Below are 12127 nucleotides of genomic sequence, written 5' to 3'. Positions count from 1 at the left end.
ATGGAGGTTTATAGGAGAGGGCCTGGATATCTCCCACTCGTTGTGCAGAGGTGATCGGCACAAGAAACGCTGTCTTCCATGACAAGAACTTCAACTGTGCCGAATGCAGAGGATCGAATGGCGGCCCCATGAGCCTGGTCAGCACCACGTTGAGCTCCCACGACAGGGCCGGAGCCTTCACCGGTGGAAACTATCGCAACAGTCCTTTCATGAACTCCTTCACCAGGCGATGAGACTATAGGGATGACCGCCCCGGAGTTCCGGTGTAGCGGGAGATGGCCGCCAGATGGATCTTGATGGAGGCATGTGCCAGTCCCGCGATAGCAAGTACGCAGCACTTGAGGGGCCGTAATCCGCAGAGGGTTAATCTTCTGTGCACGGCACCAGACAGAGAACCTCTTCCATGTGTGTCCATAGCATTTGAGAGTCGAGGACGCCCTGGCCTTTGCAAGCACCTCCTTGCAGTCCACCGGGATATCGTATCCTCCAAACTCTAGCGCTGCAAGAGGCAGGCCTGCAGGTTCAGCGACCCCGGGTCGTGGTGGAGAATGGCGCCTCCTTCCCTGGCGAGAAGACCTGCGCCCGTCGGTAGTTTGACGGGGGGAGGGGGGAGGTGGGGGGTCAGGGGGTGTGCTGACATGTCCGGAAGTTCCGGGAACCAAATCTGCCTCGGCCACGCAAGTGCGACGAGGATCATCTTGCACCGGGACCGTCTGAGTTGACTGATGAGTCGCAGCAGCAACGGCAACACATACAGGAACAGGCCGTCCAGGGGAATGAGAAGGCATCGCCCATACTCCCCAGCTGGGGAAACCTGCTGGCGAAACTCCGGCACTTGGCATTAGTCGTCGCGAATAGGTCGATCTGGGGAATGCCCCATCGTCGGAATAGGAGATCCACTTGATCCTGCCGCAGCTCCCACTCGTGGCACAAGCGCAGCTCCCTGCTGAGTGAGTCGGCGCTGGTGTTCTGGATTCCTGCCAGATGGAAGGGTAGCAGAAACATAGCTTGGGCAACGGCCCAGTGCCACAGATCCTGCGCTTCCTTGGATAGGGCTGGAGATCTGGTGCCCCCTGCTTCCGGATGTAGAACATCATGGTGGTTTTGTCGTGAAGACCCTAACCACCTTGCCCTTGAGGGACGGAAGGAAGGACCTGAGGGCCCAGATCACGGCTCGGAGCTCTAGGACATTGATGTGAAGTGACCTCTCCTCAGGGAGCCAAAGGCCTCTTGCGTGGAGATCTCCGGTGTGCGCTCCCTATCCCTCCAGGGAGGCGTCCGTCGTCACTGTTTCCTGATGTGCCTGGGTCTGGAAGTCCATGCCCACCAGCAGATGCGCGCGGGTGCCCCACCACCGGATCGCTTGGCGGAAAGTCTCATTGAGTGAGATCTTGTCTTCGAAGCTGCCCGCTGCTTGCATCCAACAGGCGTCGAGGAACTCCTGCAGTGGTCCCATCCGCAGTCTGCATTGCCACACGAAGTAGCTGCATGAGGACATCATGCCAAGTAGGGACTTGATGGACCTCACCTGGCCACGTCCATGGACAACAGCCGTTGTACCTTGCCCAGGATGGCCTTCGTCCTTTCCTCCGACGGCAAAGCCAATCGCGCCACTGTGTCGAGCCTGGCTCCCAGGAACAGGGCGACTTGCGACTGTACCAAGTGGGATTTCGCTAAGTTGATCGAGAATCCCAGATCCGTGAGCAGTTGGACTGCCTTCGCTGTGTGATCGACTGCGAGGTCTCTTGACTTTGCTCGGATGAGCCAATCGTCCCGGTTGGGGTAGACGTGGATCCCCTGTAGGTGCAGCTGCACCGCCACTGGTGCTAGGCACTTGGTGAATACCCTGGGTGCCGACTTCAATCCGAAGTTAAGGGCCTTGAACTGATAGTGTCGCCCTTGGACCACAAATCGCATGAATTTTCAATGTCTTTTTAGAATGGGGATGTGGAAGTAGGCATCCTCCAAGTCCAGCGACGATAGGAAGGCGCCTTCCTCCAGCTGTCGCAGCACGTGCTGGAGGGTGACCATCCGGAACTTCTGGGACTGATGTACCCGTTTACATGACGAAGGTCCAGGATGGGTCGCCAACCGCCGGTCTTCTTCCGGACGAGGAAGTATTGCAAGTACATTCCGGAGCACCGGAGCCTCTTTGGGACGAGCTCGATGGCTCCCTTTCTTAGCATCGCCCGTACCTCCAGCAGCAGTTGAGGGACGTGGTTTTCCTTCCAGGCCACGGGTGGAATACAGGGACACCGCTTTTCAAATTCCAGAGTGTGCCCGCGGGCCAGGGCATCCAGCACCCAACGGTCGGTGGAGATGGACTCCCAAACGCTGGTGAATTTCACCAGCCGGCCTCCCATCAGCCAGTTCAATCCTGTTTCATTGCGGCCTTGCCGCCTTGGCCTCCCTGGCGACGACGCCAGGATCCTCCTGTCTTGCCGCGTCCTCTGTAGGCCTCCTGCGACGAGGAGGGAGCTGCTTGGCTGTACAACGAGGAACCAAAGCCGAATCCTTTGGAGGCACCTTGCTTGCCTCTGGAGTTCCAAAAGGACAGCCATCGTTGTTCAAGAACACCCAAGGCCTGAGCCGTCTCGGTGTCCAACTTGATGGCCTGTAGTGACTCGTCCACTGTCTTGCCGAACAGGTTGTTCCCGGCAAAGGACATGTCCAGAACCCTGGTCTTCACGTCCTGGCGGAAGTCGGTGGCCTTGAGCCAACCACGCCGGGGAAGGCAAACGCCGTTGTCCATCTGACGAAAGCCGGTGTCGGCGATGTCCGTGGCCACCGTAATGGCGTGGTCCGACACCACTTCACCTTCCTGTAGGATTTCCAGGGACTCAGCCCTCTTGTCGTCCGGGTGGAAGTCCATCAAGGGAGCGATCTCGAACCACAGCTCCCTGTCGTAGCGTGCCACGATCGCGAGGGCGTTGGCAGCTTTAATCATCGCTGCCGACAAGATGCCCCATCGTCCCATTGCGTCCAGCTTCTTCCCCCTCGCCGTCCAGCGGGGATGTTGAAGTTGAAGCTTTCGCCCCCGCCGTTTTCTTCTTGGCCGCCGCGGAGAGCACTGAATCCAGGGACGTCTGTGCCCTGAGGTACGTAGGGGCGGAGTCCAGGGCCCGGTACTACTTCTCGTACCGGTCTCTTAGCAGGAGCCGAGGACGGGTTCTTCAGGAGCACCACCCACTGGTCCCAGATGTCGTCCAGTAACAGGACTGAGAGGAGAGTCTTCCTCTTGACCTCCCACCGTTGGTAGATGAAACCTTCCTTCTGTTCTTCGAGGCACAGCTGGAAGATCTCAGATGCCCTGGCGATCATGGCGTGGAAGGAGCCAATCTCGTACAGGGGGGGCCCCAAGGAGATGGTGACGGGAAGTCCATTCCGTCGTCACCACCGTCATCTGTCCCCCGTCGTCTCAGTTCCCGTCTCCACCCTCGGTGGAGGGGATGGGGGCGAAGGCTGGAAGGGGGAGGTGGATAGACTTGTCTCTGCTTGTTGGGCGGGCTCCCCAAACTGACCAGGCCCTGCTGGGTCTACCGTGGGTCGTCCGTGGGGGGTAAAGACATCCCTGTCCTCATCTCCGTGCACAGGTTCTGTATAACCATCAAGATAGCTCCTGAATTGTCCTGTGGTACGGGCACCGGCTGCAACGGGACCGACGGTTGGGGAGTGAGGCCCTCCGCGGCCCTATCTTCTTCATCGGCTCCCCGTTGCTCTCATCGGCCTTGTCGAGATCCTTCCCGTGGGCCCTGGATTCCTCGAACTTCCTGTCCAGGATCCTTTGGACGCTCGCCAACTCATCCTCAGAGGTGGTATCCATGACCGTTATGGCTACCATGCCCTCCCACCCCCTCTTTCTCCTGCTGGGCTTTCAAGGGGGTCTTCTCGATAGGCAGAAAAGATGATTCCCTCCATGGTGACAGGGAACCTCTAACCCCTGAAGTCGTCTCCAGGGGGGAAGCCTCCGTAGGTTTTGCCAGGGCCGCCACGACTCCCTCAAACGAGGCCTTAGCCAGGTGAATCAGAGCCTTCACAACCTTGAGCGTGCCTGTGGCCTTCACCTTGTGGGGGGTGGGTCACCACCTCGCTCCCCCTCGGCTGTCTCCGTGAGGATCGACTAGGGCTTCTCTCGAAGCTTACCCGGGTTCTCCGACTTCCTCTTAACCGAGCCAGAGCGTTGGCTCGTGGTTGATGGCGTTGGTGATAATGCGCCCTGCCTGACAGCCGAGGAGCCCGAACGGTCGGACCCAGACTCGTGGTGCTTTGCCTTTTGTTGGGCCCTCGTCGCTGGAGTGCCCTCAAAGGTCTTAGAAGACCGCTCAGATTTCTTCTCTCCCGCTGCTGGGCTATTCCCTTCCAGCCAGTTGGTGAGTCGAATACGACGATCCTTCATTGTCCGTTCGGACATGTTCTTACAAAACACACAGTCCTTCCCCACGTGCAATTTGTCGTTGTGAAGGCATTAAAGACACCGAGAGTGCTCATCCTCAAAGACGTTCTGAAGTCCGCATCCAGGGAAGCTCCTGAACAGCTTGGATCCAACAGGCGTCGTGCTTCTTTTATCCTGGGCCATGTCCACGCAGGGTAGGCCTCAAAGATCTTCTGGAATCCTCTGAGAAGTGGAAAACACGACGAAAAGATGCCCTTGAGGGGCGCAGCAAATTCCGAAAACAGGTCCCCGTTGATCGGAAGTCGAGCTGGTGGAGCTTGAGGCTCGATTGACCGAAAATATAACCATAAACTCTTCGAAAAAACGCAAAACACAGTAAAAGCTTGAGAGCTACAACACGAGGACTCCCTACACTTGAACGTGCGGTAAAAATCTGAAGATGGCTGCCAGAGGAGGGGCTTAGGTAGAGGGTAGTCATTGGCTGGGGCAGTATGACCCAGTGATCAGTGATTGGTTACTAGTAGAAAGACAGTTCAGAAACTAAAACAGAAACTGATTTTTTTCTTTACCGAGGATTCCCAATCTGACCGGGAATATTCATGAGCATGTGAATCCATGCCAGACCCCATGCTGGAGAATTGATTGTAGCATATCCTTCACTTAGTTGGAATTGTGAATGATAGCATATCCTGCACCTAGATAGACTTGTGAATGATATCATGTCTCACACTTATTATTGAACTTAGAAATGTTGCCTAATGTACGCCCCCTGTCCTGCTCTCGTGCTTGATCGCAGGCGCTTTACTGATAACCACCATATCACACTACTATGCTTACTCTCCCTTATACACCATCATTCAACTAGAACACAGCGAAACTATGACACATTCGGTGTAGCTGTTCCCATAATTACATGACCCCACGAACTCCACATCATCCGAATAAAACACAGCTAGCTGAGCACTTTATGGCTATCTTAAGTGTCTCCTCAGGCCTAACGCAACCAGAACTCAGTCTGAGTGTCCACCCTCCAGACTGAACACATCCAACTGATTTCCTCAGCACCACACCTACCGCTAAGAAGCAGCTATCATGCAACAACCACACCAGCTGCACACATATCCGGTGCACACATGCACCATACCACACTCTCTCTACTGACTGAACTGCGGTTCCCGAAGGCGTTCAACCTACCAGCGCTTTGAGATCATACCAATGATATACAAGGCGCTATATAAATAACATAACTCGCACGCCCTTCCTGAGACTAAGCCTTTCCGCTCTGCTACCTGACCATGATCCGTTTGACTAGCCTCTCAGTGTCTTCCCTGCTTACCAGAATAGGGTGGCCTCCCCAAATCAGGGCCGATTTTGGAAATTCATCTTAACAGCAAGCATTGAGAAATGGCCTGGACTAGCTCAGCCTTTGCACCAGCCAAACAATGTTCAGTTTCTTAAGATAATTCTCTAGGTTTTTCATTATCCTCATCTGTAATGGTCAAAAATTCAGGCAGCTGTCTCAGTTTCTTGTGAAACCATGTCAATTCCAATGTGACCTTGCAGAGTCTCTCACAGCCATGAGTTCCTTTTACCAGTTTCTCTAGCTACACGTGTACAGAGAGTTTTCAATCTGCTTAGCATCTGGAGAAAACATTAACACAGACTATAAAGTAACATGAACACTAGCAGTTATGAAAACCCACTTTTCAAGGTGCACTTGTGGATTTCTGTATCTGTTCCTTGAGTATAAGTATACTTTGTCTTTGTTCAGGTGGTAGCATTGCAATCTGGTCTGGAGTTAGCTGAAGAACCTGCATGATCAGGGCAGCCTGCAGGGAAAAGAGGGGGAGAGATTAGAACAGAATTGGAGGCTTCATTGAATGCATTATCAACATTCATTTCTTTAATACAGCCACATAGTGGCACAGTGGTTGCTGGAAGGCACATATACATGGGCTAAACGGTTATCCAAAAGTTAACCTGAGAGGTTACTTACCTGTACCCTTAGTTCTGAATACCTCTGGTTGTAAACAAGTAATCTTTCCTTTGATGGATTTCTCTGATCTTTTGGCTTAAGCTCAAGGACTATTTAACACTTGATTTATTTGTATCTGCAATTTCTCCTTTGTTTTCTGAAGTCTGTTGGCTTCATTGAAATGGCCATTTTTTTTGTAGTGAAATTCTAGTTTAGTGTTCCCTTAAACTACTTGGGAGTGCAATTGTTAAAACAATATGAATTTTAGTGCCATTCTGTTAACCTAAACCATTACCAAAATGAGGAGTGCACTCTCAGCCACTGTTAGGATGATTTCTCTGGGCCCTCTGTTCAGGGGATTGGATGCACCCACAGCTAGGAGAAGGGCTTTCCTGCCAGCAGGATGGCTAAAGGGACATTCACACCAGGGGAAAGAGCATAAGCCTATCAGTTGGCTGGAACAGCGGGCGAGAATAGACATTGTGATGAATTCTGCAAGGTCCTCACAAAGACCCTACCTAAAGTCTCATCCCAGGTGGCCAGGAGAAGGGCAGCTGCTACCAGATCCTAACCCTGGGGGTGGTGTTAGCCGGAAGGATCACCTGGGAGGAGAAGGGTCCCAAAGGCATAGAGGGACTCTGTTGGGAGAGACCCGGTATTAGTCTTCAGAGGGAGACATTTTAGTGATGCCAGAATATGTAATGGCTTGTCAGAGTGAGGTTTCCTTTCACAAAATTATCTATCTTGTTGTTTGTGAAAACTGTCAATCAACATAGGAAACTGAATTAATCATTCCTCAAGTTTAAGACTTCCCTTTACAAAGTTGCCCACATGTATGATGAACTTGTGTAATCAACAGGAGAATGATATGTGGAAATCAGAACAATACCTTAATTTCTGATGACGTTAACTCTACCTCGAATCAACCTTTGAGCCCTTTTAAAATTCCTTTTGAAGGTGTAATTAATGATGAGAGTAAAGTGAGAAAGGCTGAGGAAAATACTCAGAACAAAAGTAGTATTATGAACATTGGGGACAAGTCCCACAATGCCGAAAGTACTGGGACGAGGGAATGGCGCTCACCTGAGCAGGACTTTGAGTTTATAAGACCGCCTCAGGTGCAGGCCACGAGAAGTGTTAGGGAGAATTCTAATTTCTGTGCTAATTCCCTTCAACCTTAGAGATTCCCAACTCTTTAGCTGGACTTTAGGACTTCTTAATTTTAACCCTGGAGTGAGTGAACCTTCTTTTTGATTTGGATTTTATATTTCCTTTGTTTTTGGAGTCTGAATCTTCATAGGCATCTACTTTTTGTATGGTGACAGCACCCTCAGTGCAGTGTCAAAGAGCAATTGTTTAGATTTCACATAAGGTTTAAATACCTTTTCTTGGGTGGACTACAGTTTCCAAAAATAGTAAAGTGGCTTTACTTACCTTCTCTCTTTGTAGGTCCAGCACACCCCATCTTATGTGGAGTGCTGGGGGTTACATAGTAGCCCTCTTTCCTACCTACTCATGTAACTTTTTTTATGTTAACCTCACTACTTTAAATGGCTGGTGGCAGTGATTTAATTTTCCTACCATTTTCTTTTCAACCCAGGCTGAATCCACAGCTGCAGTATAGCACCCATGGGTGACCATTTTGTCAAATGGCCCCGGTCGTCTTTTTTTGCCATTTGTTGTTTGTGGGGTCTGTCATGGGTTTTACTCTGCACACTAAAGCAGGTTTAACCCTTTTGTTCACTTTGCCTTTGGCGGGCTTCAGTACTGAAACCAGTCTCTGGCTCAAGTTGTCTGGGAGGGCAGGTAGCGAGGGAGGTGCCCAAAAACTCCCTGTCCTTAGTCTCCTTGGTAAGCTGAATGCACCCAGTCATGATTGGCTGGCTGTCCTTGCAAGACAGCCACCCTGCGGTAAGAATGACAGCTAGGCTCTGCATGAATGGGAGAAACCTGCATAAAGGCGAGGCTTCTTGAACTGAAGACAGTGGACCACTGGACGAAATATCAGACTAAGGAAAAGCGAAGCTTGCTGCATCCTCCTGGACCGTTGAACCGCCCGGTGAATCTCTGCTGCTGTGCTGAAACTGCTTTTCCTAATCGAATAGAGAAGCTCCGGAAAGGACTTCTTCCCTTGGGTTGGTGAGACCAACTGTTAGGGAGAATTCTCTGAAATGTGCTAATTCCTCTCTACATTAGAGACCCCCAGCAACTTAGCTGGATTTTAGGACTTTTAATTTTTAGCCTTGAGAAAGTGAGACCCTTTTTCCCACTCTCTCATTTATTTTAATGTGATTTTGAACACTATCTTTTGGTTGTGGAGCCTGACAAACTCCATTAGGCATTATCTTTTTCATTGTGTCACACAGCACCTTCAGTGCAGTGGTGTTAGGCAAAACCTGAATGCAGTACCATTCGGGAACACTACAAACAACTATGACTACAGGAATAGACAACCCAACCTTTGGTACAAGCTTGTACTACACAGTTTTGGTAGTGTGTTGAGCAGCCAGGCTTATCTCAAGAGAGGAAATGCGAGCTGTAGTTCAGTTACAAAATCTTACACTCAAGGTTTCTTGTATAAACAATCAGTTATAAAGCCTTCTTCAGAAGGGAGCAATAGAATAGTAACACACAAGGGAGTAGTTTCTTACCTGTAACTCCATTTCTCCAGCGTTGGTATCTTTCATGGATTCACATGCTGGGAATATTCCCAGTCGTCAGGCTGGGAACTTCGGTCACTTTAACCTAGCCTTTTCCTATTGAAAACCTCAACACTTTAGTGTCCCATCAACTGACTTTTTTGGCGCTTTATACCCTACGTTCTATTGGTGGGGACTAAATAGCCCCACCCCCACAGCTTCCCTTCAGATTTTAACCTCAAAAGTAGAAGGAACCCGAACCAGGTTTGCCTGCAGGGGTGGCCGGAGGGTGCATGTGAATCCATGAAAGATACCAACGCTGGAGAAATGGAGTTACAGGTAAGAAACTACTCCCTTCTCCAGCATTGGATCGTACATAGCAGTACCAATCATATATGGTGGAGTGTAAAGGCAAACCAATACAGAAACAGAATCACATACATGAGTCAAACAAGCCCATCCAGTGATCAAGTTAAAAAAATAAACACCCTGAAGCTGCAGGGCTTACCTTATTGAAATAGGCGTTGCAGGACCGCCCATCCCACCGGCACATCACCATGCAGCCGCCCCCGACAGTAAGGCCGGGTAAAAGGTATGCAGCACCGCCCAGGAGGCCGTCTGGCAAATGTCCACCAGCGAAATCCCCGACTATAATACCACCGACAAAGCCGTAGATCTCGTAGAGTGTGCCTTCGGAGTCCTTCCCAAAGGCTTCCCAGCTTTACTGTGGTAAAACGAGATAGCAGAGGACACCCAACGAGAAAGTCCTAGTTTGGAGATTGTCTGTCCCTTGATGGACGGCCCATAAGCCACAAATAGCTGTTTAGATTTTCTGAAATCATGAGTTCGATTCAAATAAAACTTCAACGCCCTCTTTACGTCCAGAGAATGCAGAGACCGTTTTGCAGGCGTGGATGCTGAAGAAAAAACGAGGGCAAAACAATAGAGGAGAGTTTGTGAAATGCCGTTGGAACTTTGGGGATAAAGTGCGGATTGGTGGCCAAAACAACCTTGTCCTTCAAGAATCTCAAGTATGGCGGGTCTACAACCAATGCTTGCAACTCCAATATCCTTCTGGCCGAAGTAATTGCCACCAGAAAAGCCACCTTCCATGACAAACTGCAAAGGAGCCGTCGACAGCGGCTCAAAATTCAGCCTCATCAGAAAGTACCACATTAAAGCACCACACTGGTGCAAACTTCTTGACCGGAGGAAAAGTTCAAAACAACCCCTTCAAGAACTTGACGAGGCAATCACTAAACAGAGGAGCCGCATGCCGCCTCTGAGTAAATCTAGATATCAGTCAAATGCACTTTCATGGAGGATAACGCCAGGCCCCTTTCCGCCAACTGCAACAGGTAGGGGAGAACTTGTTCTGGGGAAATGTTCAAAGGGTCCACCCCCAGCTGGCCATTACACCACACACAAAACCATTTCCATTTACATGCATAGTAGACATTTGTGGATGGTGCTCTCGCCGCCTCCAAAATTCGGCGACAGTCACGGGAAAGCCTTAGCAGGCCAAACTCAGAGTAGTTAAGAGCCAAGCCGATAGGCTGAGACACCCCGGATTATGGTACACTAGCACCCCCGTCCTGAGACAGAAGGTCCGGTGTCGCCTCCAACCGAATCGGCTCCGCCACCAACAGGTGAAGGAGATCTGAGAACCACGGCTGCCTGGCCCACAACGCAGATACCAGAATCACACGGCATGGGTATCTCTGAATCCATTGGAGGGCCCGCCGGATGAGCAGAAACGGAGGAAATGCATACGTGAAACGGCCCGTACACAGGGACGAGAACGCATCCTCCAGAGACTCAGGGTGAGCCAACCTGCTTGCGAACTCCCTGCACTGTTTGTTCTCCAACATCACAAAGAGATCCAATGGAGGATGGCCCCACTTCCGGAAGATCATGTAAACCTGCTGCTCCTTCAGCTGCCACTAGTGCAGCTGGCCGACGTCCCTGCTGAGCGCGTCTGCCTGCACATTCAACACTCCCGGCAGATAAGCCACAATGCCGAATTCGTGCAGCAGAGCCCAATGCCAAAGGTGGAACAAGTTACTTACCTGTAACTGTTGTTCTCCAGCATGGGAATGGCATGGATTCACATGCTCATGAATATTCCCCGTCGTCAGGCCGGGAATCCTCGGTATAGAAAAAAATCAGTATTAGATTCGTTTCTGATCTGTCTTTCTCAGTAGTAACCAATCACTGGTCTCTGGGTCATACTACCCCCAGCCAATGACTGCCCTCTCCCTAAGCCCCGCCCCTGGCAGCCATCCTCAGATTTGGTAGCACGTTAAGTGGCAGTATGACCAAGTGAAGAGCCGCAGAGGGGTAGGCAGGAGGGTTCGCATGTGAATCCATGCCAGACCCATGCTGGAGAACAGTTACAGGTAAGTAACTTGTTCCTTCTCCAGCATGGGGTCTGGCATGGATTCACATGCTCATGAATATAAGAATATATAGCGGTATACACATGCACAACCACGGGAGGTGGCAAAAGGCTCAATATCAAGCAATACAACAACTCAACATTAAGCAACTCTTACCTCCTCATCAGGCTCACCTTAGGCGAACAGGTTGCGCAGCACTGCCTGGCCGACTCTGGACTCCTCCCTGGAATCCCGGTCGACGCAGTAGAATCTCGTGAAAGTGTGCGTCGACCTCCACGTAGCAACCCTGCAGATGTCGAGCAGGGGCACACCAGACAGGAACGCCGTAGTAGCAGCGATCGCTCTGGTCGAATGGGCTCTCGGACGGCCTGGCAACGGTCGGTTTGCCAGCCGGTGACAGTGCATGATGCAGCCGGAGAGCCATCTGGAGATGGAAGTCTTCGAGAGAGCCTTCCCTTGATTCACAGGTCCAAAGTTCACAAATAGCTGTAATGTCTTCCGAAAACTCTTCGTGCGGTCCACGTAGAAATTCAGCGCTCTAGCTACATCCAGCGAGTGCAGAGTCCTCTCAGCCGGCAACGAAGGCGACGGGAAGAAAACTGGCAACACCAAGGGCTCGTTGAGGTGGAAGTCCGACGGCACCTTGGGCATGAAGGAGGGGTGCGTCCTTAGCACCACCCTCGTGTCGTGAAAAGTCAAGTATGGAGGCTTGCAAGACAGG

At 51.2% G+C, this 12127-nt stretch overlaps 1 protein-coding gene across 2 annotated transcripts in view; it reads right to left on the bottom strand.

The window, feature by feature from the left end:
- CSTF2 (cleavage stimulation factor subunit 2) overlaps positions 1–12127 on the bottom strand; it is a 557664-nt gene that overhangs the window by 85929 nt on the left and 459608 nt on the right. For both annotated transcript variants that reach the window (XM_069613003.1, XM_069613004.1), the window contains exon 13: positions 6097–6222. In XM_069613003.1, coding sequence (XP_069469104.1) covers positions 6100–6222 — 123 coding nt within the window. In that variant the 3' untranslated portion in view covers positions 6097–6099. The remainder of the gene's footprint in view (positions 1–6096; positions 6223–12127) is intronic.

Source organism: Ambystoma mexicanum, chromosome 5p (genome assembly GCF_040938575.1).
Source record: "Ambystoma mexicanum isolate Mex_15411 chromosome 5p, UKY_AmexF1_1, whole genome shotgun sequence".
Lineage (NCBI taxonomy): Eukaryota > Metazoa > Chordata > Amphibia > Caudata > Ambystomatidae > Ambystoma > Ambystoma mexicanum.
Note: the sequence above shows the minus strand (reverse complement) of the source record. Positions and strands in the feature narration are given on the sequence as shown.